We start from the raw sequence: 22444 nt of genomic DNA, 5'->3' as shown, positions 1-22444 counted from the left end.
CCTTACTCAGTGGGTGAAGGATCTGGCATTGCCACGACCTGCAGTGCAGGTCCCAGATATGGTTCGGATCCTGCATTGCTCTGACTGTGGCATAGACTGACAGCTGCAGCTCTGACTGGACCCCTAGCCTGGGAACTTTCATATGCCACAGGGGCGGCCCTAAAAAGAAAAAAAAAAAATACAAACTTGAGCGTCACCATGTGACATACACACCCTCGTGAAACGAGCAGTGCCTCCTTTATCACAAGCAGGGTTTGAACGATGGACAGTGTGGGCTGGAGGTCAGGACAAGTGCTTGGAAGTCATGTTCCCAAGAGGCGTCCCCATCTCTGACAGTGATCGGTGGCTGACCCCGGGGGGTCATTTGACCAGTGAGAGCCCATCTGTCCATTTACACTACTTCTTTCCAACCTCAAATGCCATCACGCCAGAGACAGAGTCTAACACTCCAGCTTAAAAAACGGCAAATCCAGGTCACTTGCTAAGAACTACAATCATTATATTACATTATGTCTAATGTATAAACATAATACGTTATAGTAGGTTCATCAGTGAGCATCATAAGGTCAGTAGGGCAGTGCTCGGAAGGTCGCAGTTGTAATCAAGTCACTGTCTGAATGAAGAATAACATTTTGACAGGAATGGGCTGTCAACGTGGAATGCCACAGCAAGGAGTTAGGACCCGGTCATGCTTATATCCACGTAAAAGTGACATGATACCATGGCCAGTGGATCTGAGGATGTCGCTAAGCTGGGGATCTCTTTATTCGAAGACTCCCTGTGTTAGGGCTCAAAACATCAGGCCTAATGTGAGGACCTGATGAGCCAGGACCCTAGGGAGCCAGGAGATGCTTTCAGCGGGAAGCCTGGAGCCCAGCAGGGCACCAGAGCCTTCCTGAGAAAGAGGCAATGCTGGGGTTGAGAGGGACCAGAGCAGCTAGCGTCAGCAGGAAAAAAAAAAAAAATGGAAAAGAATGAGCCACACGGAGAAATGACTGTCCAGCTTGCAGAGGGCCCACATCACATCAGGTGAGCACTGATAAGCGCGTGTCTGGGATGAAACCGCCTGAGGCCAAGGAGAGAACCACGGAAAAGGAAAAGGATACACGGGAACAATACTCAGGGATCCCATGGAGACAGAATTAGTCCCCAAACCAGAGCACAAGACCTAAAATTCAAAGGATCCTGGGTAAAGTACCACAAACAGCCTTGTCTCCAAAGCAGGAAAGAAAGCAGCCTGCGACCAAACACTGCTTTGATCCCAGCTAAGAAATCCCAACCTAGAAAAATCAAAATGCTGTCAAGTCACTGTGTCGAAGAAAATTCATAAGCACGAAAATTATCTGGCACCCCCAAAGGTAAAATCCTAACTTCTGGCATCCAATGAAAAAATGACCAGGCATGCAAAAAAAACGACAATCCACACTAATGATGGAAATCAGTCAGCTGCAGCTTCTCCCGAAATGATACCAGTAATACAACCAGCATGCCAGCACATCGGAAGGGTCACTATAACTGCACCCCGCATGTTCAAGAAATGAGAAGACTGAAGATGTTAGCAGAAGATACGGAAGATATAAAAAGATACAAATTAAACTTCTTGAGAGGGAAACTACCATTTCCAAAATGAAAACTGCACTGGATGGAATAAAGTCCTATTACACAACCAAGACTAAACCTCCAGGGAGAACATAAGAGTGTGTGTGTGTGTGTGTGTGTGTGTGTGTCCCATTCATTGCAGTTCCTGAAAAGGAAGTTATAGGCAGCGCCTCAAGATATAAAAACTTAAACCCTTTTATTGATTAACAGAGAAAACTTCAATGGTATGTAAAAATGTCCTATCACTGGGGAAAAAAAAAGAGAGAGAGAGGTCACTTTTTTATTTTTATTTTTACTTTTATTTTTTTGGCTGCACCCACAGCATATAGAAGTTTCTGGGCCAGGGATTAAACCCGGGCCACAGCTGTCACCAGAACCACAGCAGTGACAATACAGAATCCTTAACCCACTGGGCCAGGAGGGAACTTCCACACACACAAAAAACCCACTTTAGATGGGAGATTTTTACTTCCTTTTTTAGGGGCATTAATTGTGTGTGTGTTCCTTTTCCTTCGAGAGGGGGAGGGACAGAAACGACGGCAGAGCCAAGGGGAGGAGGTGTTCCCTGCCGGGCCCCAGAGATCCAGGAATGAAGGGAGAGCCACGAGCAGACACCGCAAGGGACCAGCCTCTAAGAGAAGTGAGACGGTTCCTCAGGAGGGAGCTGGCCCTTGGCCCGGAGAACAGAGCAGGCAGGGCCCGAGGGGCCGGGGAGGAGGGTTCTTCCTCTCGGTTCACCACGGGGATGGGCTGTGATGGTGGGTGTGCTACGTCATCAATCCCCCTCGGCCTCCCTTTCCTTATCTAAGTGGAAGTAGTTATATTGACCTCATGAACTGTTGGAAAGATTCAATGGTATCATTTCATAATCAGGCTGCTCAACAGGAGCTCCTTGCTCAGGAGTGCGGGCGGGGGCGGGGGCGGGATGGTGGGAGGTGGAGAGTCAGTTGTGAACTGTGATGACCAGACACCCAGACCTGGGTCCTCAGCAGGCGACAGAACAGGAAGCTGGCCTGAGGCTCGGCTGACCTTGCCATCACCTTCACCGCCTCCTTTCAGCACATGTGTCCAAGTTAAGCTTGACAAGCTATTCTTTTCCCATCTTTATTTTATTAGTAGTAGCATTATTTTGCTTTTTAGGGCCATACCCGCGCATATGAGAGTTTCCTGGCTAAGGGTCAAACCAGAGCTCGTGGCAACGACGGATCCTTAACCCACTGAGAAAAGCCAGGGACCAAACCCACATCTTCATGGATACTAGTTGGATGCATTTCCAATGAGCCACAAAGGGAACCCCCTCTTTCCCCATTTTTAAAGGCACTCAGAGCGGTATGATAGAGCGAGCAGCGCCTCTTTCAAAATAACCTAAGAGGAATGAGGTCAAAGCTGCAAACAGCTGTGCCCACACTCGAGGCTCAAGAGAGTGAAAGACAAACATGCTATCACTAATGTGTGGAATCTTAAAAAACAGGATACAAATGAACTTATTTGCAGAACAGAAACAGACTCACAGACTTTGAAAAACTTACGGTTCCCAAAGGGGACAGGTTGTGGGGGGTGGACTGGGTCTGGGCGTTGGCGTGTGCACACTGAGTATACGGAATGGCTGGCCAGTGGGGACCTGCTGTAGAGCACAGAGAATTCTACCCAGAGTCCTGGGATTCGTCTGTGTAGGAAAGGAATCGGAGAGAGAATGGATGTGTGTCCTTGCATACAACGGAGTCACCTTGTTGGACAACCTGTCAATCAACTCCATGCCAGTAAAACGTTAAAACATGAACAGAGAGAGAGAAGCCCCCCAGTGTGGAGTCCCCATGTATATCCAGGAGCCACTGAGTCTCTGAACAGAGTTCCGAGCTCTGTTTCTAAGCAGAGTTTAAACAGGGAGTGTTCGGACACAGCTCCTGATGCAACAACGAGGAAAATAAAAACAGAAAAATAGCCACAACATCATCGTCTTCCCTGGTACTTCTTAAAAGTGTTCCTACTTACAGGTTTAATTTCTCCCCACCCTGAAATATAACTGACATGGGACACTGAGCTAGTGGCAGGTGTGCAACACCGTGATTCAACACGTGCACAGGCTGAAATGAGCACGATGAGTTTAGTCAACATCCGTCACCTCCCAACACTCTTTTCTGGTGGCGAGAACGTCCATGATCTGCTTACTCTCTCGGCAACTTTCAAACGTACAGGACGGTGCTGTTACCCCGGGTCAGCAGGCTGCACGTCCAGGACGACGTTGTCTCATACCGGAGTTTGTGCGTTTGACCTCCTTCCCTCACTTCCTGCACACCCCGCCCCTCACCTCTGGCAACCCCTGATCTGGGTTCCATATCTACGAGTTGCGTTGCTTCTTTCTACACATCAATTGGAGTGTAGCTGATGTGCAGTGTTGGGTTCGTTTCAGGTGTACAGCAAAGTGAATCAGCCAGACATGTACATGTGTATCCATTCTTTTTCAGATTCTCGCCCCACGTGGGCTATTACAGAGTATTGACTAGGTTTCCCCAAGCTATGCAGTAAGTCCTTGATGCGGATCAGTTGGGAACAGAGGGGGGTGTATGCCCATCCCAACCTCTCAATCCATCCCTCCCCCCAAGTGTTTCCCCTTTGGTAACCACGAGTCTGGTTTTGAAATCTTGGAGTCTATTTCTGTTTTGTGAATAAGGTATGAGTTGTTTGGGGGTTTTTTTATTCCATTTTATAAGTGAGATCATACAGTGTTTGCCTCTGTCTGACTTATTTCACTTAGCCTAATGTCCTCAAGTTTTATGCAATTTGTCCCCAATAGCAATTTGTCTTCCTTTTTATGGCTGAGTGATACTTCATTATCTATAATAGAAGGTAGATAGATAGATAGATAGATAGATAATATTATAGTCATCCATCAATGGACACTTAGGTTGTAACCATGTCTTGGCTACTGTAAGTAATGCTACTATGGTGCTCATTTTTGGCAGCACATATACTAAAATTGGAATGACACAGGAGTTCCCATCGTGGTTCAGTGGTTAATGAATCTGACTAGGAACCATGAGGTTGTAGGTTCGATCCCTGGCCTTGCTCAATGGGTTAAGGATCCGGCATTGCCATGAGCTGTGGTGTAGGTTGCAGACGCGCTCGGATCCTGAGTTACTGTGGCTCTGGCGTAGGCCAGTGGCTGCGGCTCCGATTAGACCCCTAGCCTGGGAATCTCCATATGCCACATGAAGCAGCCCTAGAAACAGCAAAAAGACAAAAAAATAAAAAATTAAAAAAAAATAAAAATGGAATGATACAAAGAAGATTAGAATGGCCCCTGCGCAAGGATGACACGCAAATTCCGGAAGCGTTCCATATTTTTGCCTTCGGAATGGATAACAATGAGCTCCTGCTGTATAGCACTGGGAACTGTATCTAGTCACTTATGATGGAGCAGGATGGAGGATAATGTGAGAAAAAGCATGTATGTGTGTGTGTGTGTGTGTGTGTGTGTGTGTGTGTGTGTGTGTGTGTGTTATTGGGTCACTTTGCTATACAGTAGAAAACTGACAGAACACTGGAAACAAACTATGATGGAAAAAATAAAAATCATTAAAAAATAATAACACTACTATGAACACTGGGGTGCGGGTGATATCTTTTCAAGACAGTAATTTCAAAGAATGTCACATTTTTTGAGATAACAGATTGTTATAGAAGCAAAGAAAACTCGAATTAAGACTCAGAGAGGGCAGAGCCCTTTGTTGGTGGGCAGAGAACACCATTCCTTCGCCACAGGCAGGCAGAGGCGGAGGGAGGACTTCGGACGAGGCAGAGAGGACGCCACAGTGGAGAAGACAGGAGCAGAGCTCTCCGTGGCCGCATGGGCTGCCCGAATGGGTCAGAATCTAGAGTCCCGAGCACACGCTCCGTTTTCCACACAGCTCGCCTGCTTTGTGCTTTTGCTGCATAGGGGGCTGAGCTTCTGTCTTAGACAGCGAATGAAATCTCTGGCCCTCTGCTGCATTCAGCTGTCCCTATGGCTTTGGGAAAGAAGCCTTTGGTGCACAACTGCTGATGAAAGCAACTAGAAAAAGGCGGAGGAGGCTTCTCTTTGCCTGGTCTCTCTCTGGAGCATGAACTCCTTCCAGAAAGGCTGGAGCCCACATCCCCTCACCATCTTCATGCCCCAATCACCCAGGGGCGGATGCTCCAATGAACAAAAGTTGGAGAGGGCGGGCAGGGCAGAGGTCACTGGGGATATCCTGAGGTTCCCGTCTTACATTTGCTGGGGGTCAAGTGAGAACGCAAAGCCGAGCCGAGTTAATAGTATTTGAAAGTATTGAGACAAGCTAAGAAAATATCAGATGCCAACAATGTATTGCGGAGGGAAAGGAGAGAAGCAGGGAAAGTAAGGTATACTATCAGGATGATAATTCATAGCAAGAGACACCACTGAAAGCAGTAAAGGCTAAAGCATACAACCATAAAGTCATCGTTACAAAGATAACCGCAGGGGCCAAAAAGCAAACCTTCGCATTAATCAGGAGGAATACAAATACCAACTAAGACAACAGCGGAAAAGAAATCACCCAGCCTATGTGTGTTACAGCAGTAAGAACAGAAAGTGTAGCATAATGTCGGTGAGATGACTGAGTCTGTGCGTTTTCTTTTTCTCTGGTCCAAGAGACCCGGCGGGCTGCTGACCAGGCTCATGCTGTGGCTCTGGAATTGCATCGGAGCCCCAGGTCCTCTTTGGTTCTGCTCAGCCATCCTTGGCTTCCGGCTTTTGCCCTTGGAAAGCTCGTGGTGGCAAAGTGGCAGCTGGCTGAGTGCAGAAAGCAAAAGGGCAAAGGACGGAAGCACCTGCCCGTTGAGCGTGGCCGCTCTCAGAGGGCCTGGAACAGTAACTGGCACAGAGTAAGTACTATGTGTTGAGTGAATTTATGTTTCATCACCCTGCTGATACGGGCTTAGGTGCCAGTTTACCTCCTTCCCCCACAAAATACCCTGTGCTTAACCCTACGCACTACACGTAACATAGGTTCTGTAATTTCCCACTTATATGTCACTCTCCAGGATAAGATTCATCTCTAGAACCCTAATACTTAGCAGAGCAGTTGCTATGCAATAAGCACTCAATAAATATTTGTTGGAGAGCTAAAGGCATTAGTGTAAGCCTCAGCCCTTCACCTCTTCTTCAATAAGCTTTGGCATAGGTTGCAGCTACAGCTTGGATCTGATCTCAGGAATTCCACATGCTGTGAGGCGGCAAAAAAAAAAAAAAAAGAATAGGAAGACAAAGATGAAGAAGAAATCTGCTTTGCTTGTAGATTTTGACTGAAAGGCTATAGATTCTACTGGAGCGGAGGGAGGCAGAGCCCTCAGAGGCAGTAAGCTTTCCACTAACCAGTAGCTTTCTCTGTGCCTCTAATTACACAAAGAAAGACTTAATGAAGCTGAGGGTTTCACAGTGAAATCAGGTAGCCATGGTCTGTCCACACAGTCAGAAGCTAACGAAGTCAGGGAAGAAAAAAAGGCGGGGACGGGGGCAAAGAAGAGTGTTTGGGTGCAAACATGCAAGGGTTTTAGCCAAAAAAGCAAATCAGAGGAGGAGGAAAGGGGGCTGTTCCGTGCTTCTGAGAAAAAAAATTTGGATAATGACCTGTTTACTTCCTATGTAATAGGAATATGGAGCTTCCCAGGCTAGGGCTTGAATCAGAGCTGTAGCCGCTGGCCTACACCACAGCCACAGCCACAGCCACAGCCACGCAGGACCCGAGCCTCATTTGCAACCCACACCACAGCTCATGGCAACACCGGATCCTTAACCCACTGAGTAGGGCCAGGGATCAAACCTGCATCTTCATAGATACTAGTCAGATTCCTTTCTGCTGAGCCATGACGGGAACTCCTTACTGTGTAATATTTGGTACAGTTTAATCATTGGTTAAAACCAACTATTGCCAATGAGGTATGAGGCTGTGGCTATTAAAACAGACTTTAATTTGCTGTGATCACGGGCCCTTTATGGTCTGTGAGATCAGACACCTGGTCAGCATTCTCACCTTTCGGCAGCTCTGCCGTCAGACGCCCCTCTGCTTTTAGGGACATTCACAGCTGCTCAGACCCTCCTCCTGTGAACTGACCGATGCCCGATTTGACGGTTGGGTGTGGTTTCGGCCAGGAGGAAAAAAAAAAAAAATCCAACCCCAACATTTCAAAGCTCTTTGATCCTGAGTTCTGGCGTGATATACTGTGCCAAGCACCTTTGCTGCTAAAAGGAGAACTGAGATGGAAAGCTTCTCCCCGGTATTCCCGGGACCACTCCACTATCTTGCAAAGTGTCCCCAGTCAGGGGACTTCTGTAGAAAGGGGGAGGAATCTCATTTTGAGGTTCCTTGTCTGCGCAAGGTGAACAATGGATCCCTGAATGATGTAAAGGATGAATCATAAAAGGTAGCCATCCACCAGAGACGGGTTTGAAAGAATGTGACTTCCAGAACGGGAGAGAATCTTGTGATTCACGAGGCCCCTACTCCCTACACAGGTCACCGTTTTCTCAGGAACCAGCTGCTGCTGAAGGGTGAACAGTGAAGGCAGGTGAGGGTCGGGTCAGAGAGCACAACACGGCAGCCCCGTGACACTGGCAGTCCTTCCCCTGCTCTGACCAGCTTCCCTCCTTTCTTGCCCACGGCCCCCCTCCTGCTGTGATTCAGTGCACACTTCACCACGCATCTCCCTTTGCACTGCCTGCTCACTTGCGCATGTGGGGGAGGCACACAGCCTCAATTCTGCATCAACAAGATGTGAGAAAAGAAACCCCAGGCTGGAAGAATGGAACAAACTCCCACGCAAACCAGGCTGCTTTTAATAGTTCGAGGCACTGTCTTTGGTGTGGTCAGATCTCACCGGCTCACACTGGGGGCCTGGGCAAAACAGAATCACAAAGGGAAAAAGGCAGAGGGGAGATAAACAAGACACCAAATCAAGATGAGCTAGAATTTAAAACCTCACAAAGATAAGAAATAAAAGACAAAATTTTCTCAAGGTAAAAATTACCTGATTTTCACAAAGAATATAACAGAAGGCCAGAGCAGCTTGTAGTTTAGATATCCTGCTCTTCTGTATCATCAAATAAACTTATCATAAAGTAAGACTATGATCTTGGGTGTTCCCGGGATGATGCCTGTGGTAATGAACTAGACGAGTATCCATGACATTGCAGGTTCGATCCCTGGCCTCGCTCGGTGGGTCAAGGATCTGGCATTGCCATGAGCTGTGGTGCAGGTTGCAGATACAGCTCAGATCTGGTGTTGCCGTGACTGTGGTGTTGGCAGGCAGATGTAGCTCCTATTTGACCCCTGGCCTGGGAACCTCTCTATGCTGCAGGTGTGACCCTAAAAAGACAAAAAAAAAAAAAAGAGAGAGAGAGAGCTTGTTCTAACTTTGAATTCCCACCATACTGCCCTAATCTCCTGCTTCTACAAATATAACCAAACACATAAGAGAAGAAAACAGAAGAAGAAGAGACTAGAAGAAGGGCTCCTTGTACTCTGGGATTCAGCTACCTTTGGAATTGTCAGAAAAGCCTTCCCAGGTGGTGGCAGCCGTGTTTTCTCAATTTGTAGATATCCCTGATCTAATCCAAACTGAATTGACTCGGACCATCACGGACTGGCTCAGAAACTGGAGCTGGATAAGGCCTGGAGCTGGGAATGTTGGCTCCTTCCAGCTGTGGGTATCTGCAAAAAGCAGATGGCGAGATAATCAGATGGGGGTTGGCTGAGACAGTCTGTGATGTTTCCACATCATTAACATCTGAACATACATTTGTCCTAACATATTAGTCTACAAAAATACACCAGCTAGGAGCAAAGGAGAGCTATGAGAAATACACATCGCCAGAAAAAGGAACAGTCTGGAAGATGAGCCCTGTGGATGCAGCATTGCATGGCAAGAGCACTGCCTCTGGAGCAGCTGGGTTGCCAAATTCTAGGAGTTTTAGGAAGGAGGAATCTAGGCAAAGGGCTCTAACCTACAAATAAAACTAGAAAACCTACTACCTAGAACAAATTCCATCTAAGTCCCATTTTTTCTGGGTCTAGTCTTGGTAACTGCAGAAGCTCAAAAGGAGCAAAAATCTCCCTCCAGCCCTGCCACAGCGACAAGCTGCTGAAGGGTCACCTGTGACTTCTGCACAGAGGAAGCCAGCAAGAAGTTGGCTGATAACGATCAAACACACGAGTCAGGCCAAACGTACAGCCTGGCACTGAACCCCCACCACGGCCCTCTGACATGCGGCGACATTAGCAAGACAAAGATGCAGTGGGTTCAAACCCTTTTGCTCAATCAAAAAAGAAAAAGAAAAAAAAAGGAAAAGGGGGATAGTGAACCAAGCCTCCTTGGAAAGGACAGAGCAGACACAGGAAACAGGAGAACCACAGACCACTGGTGCCCACAAGAGAAGCAGAACCACGCTGCAGTGGTCAGTGCTGACAGAGGTGTCCACCGGAGAAGGAGAGGGTGACATTTGCAGAGGGTCTGACATCAGTACTTGGTTTAAAAAAAAAAACAAAAAACGTAAGTAAACACAAAAGCAAATCTTGAGAACAGAGGAAATGCAGTCCGGATGTGTCAAGAAACAGGCGGCATGGCTTTGGGAAGGACAGAGCATGTCAGGCAACCTCGATAGACGCTTTCAGGAAAAATCACACAGTGGAGAAAAACAAAGGCTCTAAGTCACTACCGTGAACCGTTTTAGTGTGTGGGAGAAGCAAAGGCAAACCGTTGGAATCCTGATATTAGAAATTGGAAAAATGAAGCACAGTCGCTTATGGAAGTTGTTCTCTGATAACCAGATAGATGCTCCTTTCCAAACGGCCTCTCCAGGCTGCCTCTGTGCATCTCTGCTCTGGCATTTAAGTCCTGTGTCATGTAAGAGAATGTTCCAGTCCAACCGCAAATAAGGTGTCCGTGTTCTTGCAGCAACATTTCCGTTTATTTGAACTTGGAAATAAGACACCAGCTTTGGTCCTTGCTCAACTTCATTTGCAAAACCTAACCAAATAGAGTCTGACATGACCACTCGCTTTGGTGGAAATGATTAGAAGTCAGAGGCTGACAATAAATGAAAATGAATCCAATGTGCAGAAAGTGTATGTTCATCAAGAATGACTTGAAAGAAGGGCCTCCTGATGAAAATGTTACTGATAAGATGAGATCCAAGTTGAGGGAGGTTTATAGAATCACATGTGCCCAGTTCACTTAAGGTCCCACATTCGATTTTCTTATAATCTCTTAAATTATAGAAAGGAGGTATTTGGTGTTTACTATAAGTAGATTAGAACAGGGTGAGAAAAAGAAACTAGATTCTTATCTTGTTCAGCTTGCATTTACTGAGGTCACTGAATTTCCCCAACTTGCCAAGATCTTCTCTTAATAAAACCTATCAGTTGATTTCTTTTCTTTTTTGTCTTTTTAGGGCTGCACCCGCAGCATAGGGAGGTTCTCAGGCTAGGGGTCCAATCGGAGCTGTAGCCACTGGCCTGCACCACAGCCACAGCCATGCGGGATCTGAGCGGTGTCTGTGACCTACACCACAGCTCACGGCAATGCCGAATCCTTAACCTACTGAGTGAGGCCAGGGGTCACACCTGCGTCCTCATGGATGCTAGTTGGGTTCACTAACTGCTGAGCCACAACGGGAACTCCCTGAGTCATGACAGGAACACCAGTTGATTTCTTCATTTAGAAAATAAAATCATGAACAAGTCTAAAATGTTTAATCCTTTTATTCATAAACAATGTAAGTATCACCGTCCCCACCAATGCTCTACATGGACACAGAGGAAAATCCTTCCAGATTCACCTTGGTTGAAGCTTTTCAAATAAACTCTGAAATGAAGCTGAAACACTGTCAGGAGCCCTACCCACAAGCCGGGGGGTGAAGGAACCGTGACAGAGCCAGGGAGGGACACTTTGTCCTAATTCCCTAATCACAGAGTGGTTATGCTAATTCGACAAAGTCTTGCAGAGCCTCTTCTAAAGTGGGCAAAGCTTTGTGTCTTCACGGCCACTCTGCCGTGGTCTCCATGTGGGTCAGAGATGTCTACTCGCCGAAGACCCGTTTCTCCAATGCAGTGTTTTGTACTTTCCAAGGGGCGTAGATCTCAGTGCAGGAAGAGGCAGGATAGTCCGTGTTGATTTTGTAGTAAATGGCAAGGGCACGTTTTTTTATTGGAGTGCGGTTGATTTCCAGTATGGTGTTAGTTTCAGTGTCCAGCAAAGTGATTCAGCTGTATTCCTTTTTCCCATTCTTTTCCCTTACAGATTATTACAGACACCGACTAGAGCTCCCTGTGCTCTCCGGTAGACCCTTGTTGGTCATCTACTGTACACTCGGCAGTGGGTATCTGCTCATCCCACACTCCCAATTTATCCCTCTGGCCCTTTCCCTTTTGGTAGCCATCAACTGGTTTTCCATGTTTGAGTCTGTTTCCGTCTTATAAATAGATTCGTTTCTACTATTTTTTCTTAGATTCCACATGTAAGTGCAAGGTTTTGTCTTTGTCTGATTTACTTCCTTAGTGTGATAATCTCCAGGTCCATCCATCTTACTGTGAATGGTAATATTCACTCTTTTTCATGACTAATATTCCAGTGTGTGTGTGTGTGTGTGTGTGTGTGTGTGTGTGTACATATACCACACGCACACAATATCATGCCTTCTTTACCCATTCATCTGTCAATGGACATTCAGGATCCTTCCATGTTGGAAATCATGCTGCAATGAACATTAGGGTGCGTAATTTTTTTTAAAGTACGGTTTTCTCTGGATATATGCCCAGGAATGGGATTGCTGGATCATAGGGCAACTCTATTTTCAGTTTTTAAGGAACCTCCCTACTGTTCTCCATGGTGGCTGCACCAATTGACAGTCCCACCAACAATTTAGGAGGGTTCCCTTTTCTCCACACCCTCTGCAGTATTTATCATTGATAGACATTTTAGTGATGGCCAGTATGAGGTGGTACCTCCTTGTACTTTCGATTTGCATTTCTCTGAAAATTAACAATGTTGAGCATCTTTTCATGTGCCTGTTGGCCGTTTATGTATCATCTTTGGGAAAATATCTATTTAGGTCTTCTACTCATTTTCTAATTGAGATATATATATATATATATATATATATATATATATATAGTTGTATGAGCTGTTTGTATATTTTAGAAATTAAGCCTTTGTCAGTCACACGATTTGCAAATATTTCCTCCCAATCTGTAGAATGTCTTTTCGTTTTGTTTACGCTTTCCTTTGCTGTGCAAAAGCTTTTAAGTTTGATTCGTTTTCATTTGTTTACTTTTGATTTTATTAATTTTCCCCTGGGAGATTGATCGAAGAAACACTGCTATGATTTATGACAGAGACGATTTTGCTAATATTCTCTGCTAGGAGTTTCATGGTGTCATGTCTTCTGTTTAAGTATTTAAGTCATTTTGAGTCTATTTATTTATTTTTACTTTTATTTTCTTGGCCTCGCACATGGCGTGCAGAAGTTCTCAGGTCAGGGACAGAACCCGCACCACAGCAGTGACAACGCAGGAGCCGTAACGCGCTGAGCCACCAGGGAACACTGGGTTTATTTTTGCACATGGTGCGAGGGTGTGTTCCAACTTCTCTCATTTACATGTGGCAGTCCAGCTTTCCCAACACCATTTGCTGGAGAGACTCTCTTTTTTCCTTTGTATACTCTTGCCTCCTTTGTTGAAGATTAATTGACCGTAGGTGTGTGAGGTTATTTCTGGGCTCTCTAATAACAGCATTTTTCCTCTGTCCCATCATTTCGGAGTTAATCCCTGCTCAGAGCAGTCCTCTCTGATGGCACTTTTCACTTTGATCACTTGCTTGAGTATCTGTCTGTCCAACTGAACTGTGAGCCCCTCTGGACAGAGATTCATTCATCTTTCTATCTCTAGTACCAGATCTGATACATAGTAGGACTATAATTTAAAGTTTGTTAAGTCAAGATATTTTGTTTCACTGGATCAAAATTTTGCTCATGTCACTGAGTCTTAACACATAAATATATTTCTATTTTCAAAATACAATCTTGGAGTTCCCGCATAGCTCAGAGGTTAACGAACCTGACTAGTATCCATGAGGAGGCAGGTTTGATCCTTGGACTTGCTCAGTGGGTTAAGGATCCAGTGTTGCCATCAGCTGTGGTGCAGGTCACAGATGTGGCTCGGATCCAGCGTTGCTGTGGCTGTGGTGTAGGCCAGACGCTACAGCTCCGATTCTACCCTTACCCTGGGAACCTCCATATGCCACGGGTATGGCCCTAAAAAGACAAAAAAAAAAAAAAAACTAATCTCATACTCCTTACTTGTCCTTTTCCCATATCGCCTAATGTCCAGAATACAGTTTCAGCAGTATTATAAGGGCTCAACATAGTTTTCTGTTTTTTTTGTCTTTTTGTCCTTTTTAGGGCCACACCCTAGGTATATGGAGGTTCCCAGGCTAGGGGTCTAATTGGAGCTATAGCTGCCAAGCCCACGCCAGAGCCACAGCAACACAGGATCCAAGCCAAGTCTGCAACCTACACCACAGCTCACGGCAACACCGGATCCTTAACCCGGCGGGTGAGGCCAGGGATCGAACCCGCAACCTCATGGTTCCTAGTCAGATTCGTTTCCGCTGCACCACGACGAGAACCCACTCAACATCAGTTTACTCAATATAAAGACTGAAAAAGTCGTTCGGTAAAGCACTCCTCACAAGGATTCAGGCAGTAGGAATGAGTGGCAATTAAAGGTAAACTCAACTGTGCCAGGATTAAAACGTACCCTGTTGAAACTGATAGCCGTAATCTGAAATGTTTTACTGAACCAATCTCTTAGACATTTTAAAATATAACACTGGGATTTTTAAGGCAGAAGTACCATTCTTATGACGATATAACAGTAGAAATACATCATTATGCATCTGTCAAAACCCAAGGAACAGAACGAGTGAAACTGAAGGGCAATGTAAACGGGGGACTTGGGTCGATGACGATGCGTCCGTGCAGGTTCCTCACTGACTGTGGGACAAACAGACCACACGGGTGCGAGATGGTGGTGGTGACGGCGAAGGCTACAGGGGCGGGGGGTGGAAGGGGTTCGTGGAAACGCTGTACTTTCAGCTCGATTTTGCTATAAAGCTAAAACTGCTCTAAAAATACAGCGTTAATTTTTTTAAAAAAATATATACCATTAAGACTACACGCAGTATTCCTTGTCTTAGGACCCCAGTCTGGTTACTTAAGCACAGTCTCACACAGGAAAGAGACAAACAAGATATATCTATGGGAGAGCCACTGTTTATTCTATTGGCTTTTGTCAACTCCTCTACAACTTCAATTAAAGTCAGTAAAGATACTATTTAATATTTAATGATTTGTGGTTTCTGGTGTTTGTTTGTTTGTTTGTTTGTTTGTTTGTTTGTTTAGGGCCTAACCTGCAGCACACAGAGGCTCCCAGGCTAGGGGTCGAATGAGAGCTACAGCTGCTGGCCTACACCACAGCCACAGCAACGCCAGATCCAAGTCATGTCTGCGACTTACACCACAGCTACGGCAACACTGGATCCTTAACCCACTGAGCGAGGCCAAAGATGGAACCCACAACCTCATGGTGCCTAGTCGGATTCATTTCCACTGCGCCACAACGGGAACTCCCATTTGTGGTTTCTTAATGAATTTCATAAAGAGGGACCAGGCAGTGATGCTGTGTGTGACTGCTAGGAAACTATGATGCCAGCCATGCAACTTCACAGACGTGCCAGCTCTGGGCCATAGAGATTTTCTGTGAGTTTCCAAGCAGCCTTTGAAATGGCAGCTACATTACTGGGCCATTGAGGTGGCTTTAACAGCCAATGGGGATGTAGGAATTTCAGATGGACCCCCTCTATCAGGAGTTTGGGCTTGGAAGCACACCACTGTAGTTGCTTGCAAATGCTGGAGCTTCAAAGTCTATACTGAGGTAGCCAAAGGTTGGAGGTGTATCGAGTATTAATATATAAGATATGCATTTCTCTCTCAGACAAAAGCTTCCTAAGGTGGTGTCAAGAGAACAGTATTTCTGCAAACTGTTTTCCCTACGTACTGAGAATTCAGCTCTCAAAAATGTTAGGACACTGCTGCATTTAAAAGAATGACCCATGTGCATTAACATATTAAAGGTTCTCAGAAGATCTTCAGTGATCAATTTAAAAAACTTACTCTGAGTTCCCACTGTGGCTCGGTGGGTTGAGAAACCAGCTAGTATCCATGAGGATGCAGGTTGGATCCCTGGCCTCACTCAGTGGGTTAAAGGATCTGGCATTGTCCTGAGCTGCTGTGTGGGTCGCAGATGCAGCTTGGATCCCGTGTTGCTGTGTCTGTGGTATGGGCCAGCAGCTGCAGCTCTGATTCGACCCCTAACCTGGAAACGTCTATATGCTGTATGCTACAGGTGTGGTCCCCCAAAAGAAAACAAACAAACAAACGGAAAACGTATTCAACTCTAAGCCAGCATTTCCCAAATGAATGTGGCCTCTGAACCTCTGCAGCTGCTGTCATAGTCTTTACATTTGCTTATTAACATCCAAAGGAACTAACCATTGTTATAGAAACATGCCTCGGAAATTACCAGCGTGTTTGGATAGTAATAACAGTGGCCATTAAAAATAAACTTTAAGTCATTTTTCTCTAATGTAACTTACAATTATCTAGAGGATGGAGAGGTTACTAAATAAACAAATATGAGCAATGCTGACGATTTTAACAGAAAGGCTAAGTATGGACTGAACCACAAGAAATAGCCAAGCAAATGCCTTTCTGTCATCAGTCTCGGAACTCTATCATTTTGTTTGGGTTCCTTCCAAAGTGGCCGGCTTATCTCACTAGGTCTCTTCCTTCATGCATCACTTTATCGTTCAAACATCAAATGATGCTTGCTAGGTAGTAAGTAGAGTCAATGTAAATAGGATTCCTTCAAATATTTTTTATCCTGATGATAGAACTAAGACAGGAAAAGGAATGCTCAATTCCCTTTTGTCAGCTTTATCTAATACCTTCAGAAACTCTCTAAGTAAAATTTGTTTTGTCTTTCCAGAGGTAAAAGCCAAAGAAGGTTTAAATTAACCTGGACACCCCAGAAATGAGCCACATTCTACATAAGACTCTGTTACAGCTTATAGTGCACCAAGCCCCTCTTCTCTGATGAGCCCTGAGGAGTGATTAGTCATCAAATTCCTTGGAGTTTTATTTTAATCCTTAATCTTAATGAAAGCTGTATCACTCCAGAGATGCTGCTGAAATTTGGAAGATTGTCACCTAAGAAGTATACTATTGGTCTGTCCAAATATGCTTTTTTTTTTTTTTTCTTTTTTCTATTTCTGCTTTGTAGGGCCACACCCGTGGCATATGGAAGTTCCCAGGCAAGGAGTCAAATCAGAGCTGCAGCCGGCCTACCCCTTAGCCACAGCAACTCCACATCGGAGCCATGCCTGCGACCTGCACCACAGTTCATGGCAGCGCCAAATTCCTACCCGCTGAGTGGGGCCAGGAATTGCACCTGCATGCCCACGGATCCTAGTCGGGTTTGCTACCTCTGAGCCACGATGGGAACTCTCCAAATATGCTCTCATTTTTACGGTAAGTAGTTTTTCTCCTGATAACTGTGCAATTCTTTTGTATCAGCATTTTTACATATTATATCATATTTTTGTGTTAACTATACTTTTATTCGTTTACAGCTCTGTTTTTACTTTTACCTTATTCTTATCCTAAGCAGTAATATGCAAAAAAATCCCAGTTTGATGCATTAGTTATATTCCTAATAAATATCGAAATCCCTGCACCCCTTAAAATCATCTTGGATGTCACAGGTAGAAGGTCCAGGACACCCTGAAAAACAGTAACATGGAAATCTCTTGCCATGGAAATAAGGGATGAGCTTTGGAGCAGGAAAGTTAAAATAACTTCTCATGACTCTCTTCCTACCAGACATATGCACGCATAAACGAAAAAGCATTTGCTTACATTGCTTCTGAAAAGACAAAATAAAACTCTCTTTAAGATACTGTGATCAGCTGAGTGTTATAGTCAAGGACTATCCCACATGGAAGGGTCCATCTCTATAATCAATGGGATACAAACAAAGACACCAGTGAAACAGTTCACTGAAATCAATGCAACTGTTATGAAGACACAAACATCCTCTAGAACCAAACTGATCTTGCCAAGGCTTTAGACATGTGTGTGTGTGCGCGCGCGTGTGTGTGTGTCCACATGTGTGTGCGGCTCTGCAGGTTTAATTTTCTTTCTTTCTGTCTTAATCAAGTGACCTAGTCTCATTTGGTTAAGTTTCAACCACAAAACATCACTGTGTGCTTTTTTTTTAAGATACACGTCACAACACAGCAAGAAAGGGGGAACTTCCAGTGTCTGTGGTAACATCACTTGATAAACAGACTCTTTTGAGCAGCCAGGGCCTGTGAGCCGTCACTATATAAAGCAGCAGAGCCGCGGACCAGCAGGCACTTGCCTTCCGAGGACGATGCGAGCAGCAGCTATCTCCTCGCCGGGGCTGGACAAGATGCCAGGCATGTTTCTCTCGGCTCATCCAAAGGAACTCAGGGGAACTGACCATTCACTGCTAGACAACAAAGCGCAAAAACGGAGGCCAAAGACTTTGTAAGTCCCCTCAGGGTCTCACTCTGAGTTTTGACTCCGTCAGTCTTTAACGGCAGAAGGATGGAGAATGCAGGGAAGCAAAGATGAGCCTTTGGCTTGGCCAGAGCAGCGCAATTAGCTCTTGTGACTTCTAAGTGTCTTCGGGTGTGTCTAAGAATGAATCTTGATAGGGCATTAAATGAGGTGGGAATGTTTCCAGACTTTTGGCTCATAAAAAATCAGCTCAATCTTAACATAGCAATATGTTGTAGCAACTATTTTTATCATGGACTTATTCCTTGGGGAAGTTTACATCAAGCTGTCCTCTTTCTACAAAGAAAATGCGTTCTACTGAAGAGATAGGAATATTTACCTTTTTTGTCTTTTGTAGTGGAATGGACGTGAAAGCGTACCTGAGATCAATGATCCCACATCTGGAATCTGGAATGAAGCCTGCCAAGTCCAAAGACATGTATGTACACTCATACCCTGAGCTATCGTTATAAAAGGGGCCTGTATATTAGTTCCATATTCTAGCAAGACAGGAATATACTACACATAATGGACTTCACTTCTTTTAAGTAACAAACCTGAGAAGATTTAGGTACCTTAGTATCAATGTAAATTAAATGCAAGGGTGTGTGCATACCTTTGCTATTTATTACACTGTTGCGGTATGTTTGGTGGTTTTTTTTACATTTTATTGGCAAATGTTTTCATAACTATAGTAATTCTAAGGAAATTTTTCTTTCCTTATACATACATTTTAATAACACTTATTGGAATGGGAGTCTTAGTTTGTGACATTATTAAAATGCACCATCCATTCTGATTTCACTTGTGCTTACACCAAAAAAAACACTAATTGGTGGAAATCTTGCCTCCTGCAGACTCTCTGCGGATGAAGTCATGCAGTGGTCTCAGTCTCTGGAAAAACTTCTTGCCAACCAAAGTAAGTAGAGAGTAACTACTGAATGTGCCTGGGTTTATCGCAATATGTTCACAGGCTGAGTGGCTTCATTAGAACGTAGGATTCTGGATGGGAGGGTGTGTGAAAAGTTGTATCCTGGCTGTTCTGCAGCTTCAGCATACGCCACGCTGCGGTGTAGGCATGACTCAGCACTCACTTCTATCACTGCCCTTTAGACAGACTTGCCAAGGCACCTCAGTGTTGCCAGGCATCATTACAGGAGCAAAATTTACAATTACGCTGGAGTTCTGAAGTTTCACATTATTGTAAAAACAAACCACACCTCTCCAGCTACGAGCTGCTATCCTGAAAGCTACGTATGGGATGTATTTTTGCACCGCTGGATGTAGGACTCACTCGGTCAGTCATGTCCTGTTCCACATACATTAAGTCACTCACTCAGCCCACCTTTATGGGCAAGTGCAGGTGTTTTAGAAGCACCAAGGATTCAAAAGCGAAGACACGGTGCTTCCTGCCTTGAAGGTGGTTGAGATACAGGGCACATAATTACACCAGATACAATGTGACACATGTGATAACACAGATATGAGAAAACGACTTTTTAAACACAGTCTTGCGGGGAGTTTCTGACGAGAGAAGGTGAAAGACAGAGATGTGCCTGCCTTAACCTGCAGCACGGGCGGTGCAACTCCACTGGGTTCAGTACCTTGGGCAGGGGGGTGGGTGGGCAGCTGGGCCCCATCCGAGCTGATCCTCTTCTGCCCCAACCGCTCGACAGAGCCTCACACGGGGATGAAGTAGTTCAGCAGGTTTCACCTACGTCTTATCTTAGTTTATGATTCCACGTAACAAACGATGCTCTAGAAATGGCCCATGGAAAGTCTCAGTGACGCCAGCAAACACAACCCGCACCTCACACACAAGCCTCACATCTCCTGACCAACACAAGTTGGTTGGAGAAATTGCATTTGTTAAGGGTTAACATGATGTGAGTGCCTTTTGTCAATATTTGATTCCTAAAATGCTGTGCACCCCGGCTAAGGGTTGGTATTAGAAGAGGAGAGATGGCTGTGTAATCCACAGGGCAGCATTTTTTTATCTTGTTACTTTTTAAATGAGTTTTATTTTTTCCATTATAGTTGGTAACAGAGCAGAATTTTAATTGAATTAGTAGATGGAAATAAAGCATGGTTTCCTAGCTACTGCTAAGCGGCTATGCGACTGTGACAAGTTAGTCTGACCCCAGATAAACTACAAGTGAAAGAATCCCTAAAGCCCTCCTTCCTATCTCGACAAATGATGACACAGCTATTTCAGCAGCAACCATTGTTCATTTCTGTGCACAGAGGATGCAGTGGTAATTTCCTTCCAAATGTCTTCGAGGTATCCATTTATTGGCTCCATTAACTTATCTCACCCTCACCCTTTCTTTTTAGCTGGTCAAGATGTCTTCGGAAATTTCCTAAAGTCTGAGTTCAGTGAGGAGAATATTGAGTTCTGGCTGGCTTGTGAAGACTATAAAAAAACAGAGTCCGATCTTTTGCATCGCAAGGCAGAACAAATTTATAAAGCATTTGTGCAGTCGGACGCTGCCAAACAAGTGAGTGTGAAGGTCCTTACCACCGGGTCATATGTAAAGGGGCTTAGCTGCAGAGTAGCATTTAACAGCAAGATGAGATCCCTTTTGAGCACCATAATTTCACTGCTATCTACACATGTTGCTGTATCATATAGGTCAGTGCAATGATAGTTTAATTTGCCATATGTGTGAAAAGACTGGATAAAAGATGGGATTTGTAGAATGGACTCAAGTGATTGGGTGGGATACCAGCCAGAGTCACATGTCAGGGGCTCCTTAACAAGCTAGCTCATCTTGGTTGAGAATAAAATGCAGATTAGTGCAATCCATGGAGCAGTGCCCACTGTCCAGTTCCCTGTTCCTGGTTAGGGCAGCAAATAGTTGCACAGAATGTCCTCTCCTGCTGTCAATCTTACATGTGCCCTCGCTTTTTTGGTGCACGCATCATCTTGTATAAATATTTAAATTCTTTATGTCTGCCTCTTTTGCATTTCCCAGATACACTATGAGCTCACGTGGAACAAAGATATTCTTGCTGTCTTGTGGCATATGCCTTTTTAACTCCTCCACACCTAGGATAAGGCACTCGAGAAACACAATAAAAGAGCAGGCCTTCGAGAGAGATTTGAGCTGATTTAAATGAGGGCTTAAAGTCACTGCCTTGAAGGGCTTCCAAAAGCACAGGCACATCACAAAATATGCAGCTGAGGCGGAAGTATGCCTAAACTAATGAGGATTTCTTTTCAGATCAATATTGACTTTCACACTCGGGAAGCTACAGCCAGGAAGATCAAAGCAGCAACACCCACGTGTTTTGATGAAGCCCAGAAAATCATATACACTCTTATGGAGAAGGACTCCTACCCCAGGTTCCTCAAATCAAATATATACTTAAATCTTCTGAATGACCTTCAGGCCAATAGTCTAAAGTGACCGGTTCCCGGCTGTGAGATACTCAAGATGGTATCAAGTCCAGAAAGAATGTACCAGCCGGCCTCCCTGGGGGAACACTCTGGCCTTTGGGGATGAGTCACAGGCCCAGAAGGAGAAGCAATGACTCAGAATGGACTAACGTGGCAGTTATCCAGGCTCAGGGCTAGAGAAGCATGAGATGAAAACCGAGAGTGGGTAGAAGGAAGGAGACGCACGGCACTGTCATAAAACTCAGGGGACCTAGGGAGCAGAACATCCCTCAGAACAGAGAAGGCCGGGTCATTCGAGCTCCACAAAAACTGTGAATAAAGGTTGTGAAACTGGTTAAACTGTGCTATAAGCTTCAAGGTCAACTGACACTTATGCTGCATGTCGTTGTATACAGACGGCGCTGAGCTGCAGAAGTCTCTTTTATTTAGAGGACTGTTGGGAAAGTACCATTGCTGTTATTGACACAAAGTGTTTCGTGTTGTTTGTCTGATTGTTTGGGGCTTGAAAGAGATGAAGAAGCAAACAATGTATTTAACTTATGCTATTGCCTTAAAGTTGGGAAAGTCAGAACATATTTGTAAATTAAGTTATAGCGTCAACAATAAATATGAGTTTTGTATTAAACATACAGAAGCAATTTCTATTTACATATCTTTGTCATCTTTCAAGGCTGGCATTTACTTTTCAGGTTTAACAAAAATTAAGCAAGGGTCTTCTATTTTCTATTACTTCTTTACTATCTAAAACT

General features: G+C 44.8%; 2 protein-coding genes and 1 pseudogene across 3 annotated transcripts in view; 2 read left to right on the top strand and 1 right to left on the bottom strand.

Moving 5' to 3' along the window:
* The window catches only part of LOC102166310 (uncharacterized), a 671646-nt gene that overhangs the window by 301718 nt on the left and 347484 nt on the right, over positions 1 to 22444 (bottom strand). The gene's annotated exons all lie outside the window — the stretch shown is intronic.
* On the top strand, positions 4853 to 4945 carry LOC146398763 (U6 spliceosomal RNA; annotated as a pseudogene).
* RGS1 (regulator of G protein signaling 1) lies at positions 18125 to 22320 on the top strand. 2 transcript variants are annotated; one of them, XM_003357617.5, is made up of 5 exons: positions 18125 to 18283; positions 18654 to 18734; positions 19153 to 19214; positions 20630 to 20793; positions 21520 to 22320. In XM_003357617.5, the coding sequence occupies exons 1-5, from the start codon at positions 18147 to 18149 to the stop codon at positions 21703 to 21705; spliced, it is 630 nt and encodes a 209-aa protein (XP_003357665.1). In that variant the 5' UTR covers positions 18125 to 18146; the 3' UTR covers positions 21706 to 22320. The 2 variants fall into 2 exon arrangements, with proteins under 2 accessions (XP_003357665.1, XP_005667970.1); XM_005667913.4 differs by having other exon boundaries at positions 21271 to 22320.

This window comes from Sus scrofa, chromosome 10 (genome assembly GCF_054392235.1).
Source record: "Sus scrofa isolate SSC_HxYL_T2T_F1_AM1 chromosome 10, Sscrofa_HxYL_maternal_Yorkshire_Landrace_v2.0, whole genome shotgun sequence".
Taxonomy (NCBI): Eukaryota; Metazoa; Chordata; class Mammalia; order Artiodactyla; family Suidae; genus Sus; species Sus scrofa.
Note: the sequence above shows the minus strand (reverse complement) of the source record. Positions and strands in the feature narration are given on the sequence as shown.

Bases quoted from the DNA above. Each gene is read 5' to 3' on its own strand.
- RGS1 (XM_003357617.5), top strand. From the start codon at position 18,147: ATGCGAGCAGCAGCTATCTCCTCGCCGGGGCTGGACAAGATGCCAGGC. The intron at 19,215-20,629 runs GTAAGTAGAGAG...CTTTCTTTTTAG, and splicing joins AAAACTTCTTGCCAACCAAA to CTGGTCAAGATGTCTTCGGA. The intron at 20,794-21,519 runs GTGAGTGTGAAG...ATTTCTTTTCAG, and splicing joins AGTCGGACGCTGCCAAACAA to ATCAATATTGACTTTCACAC.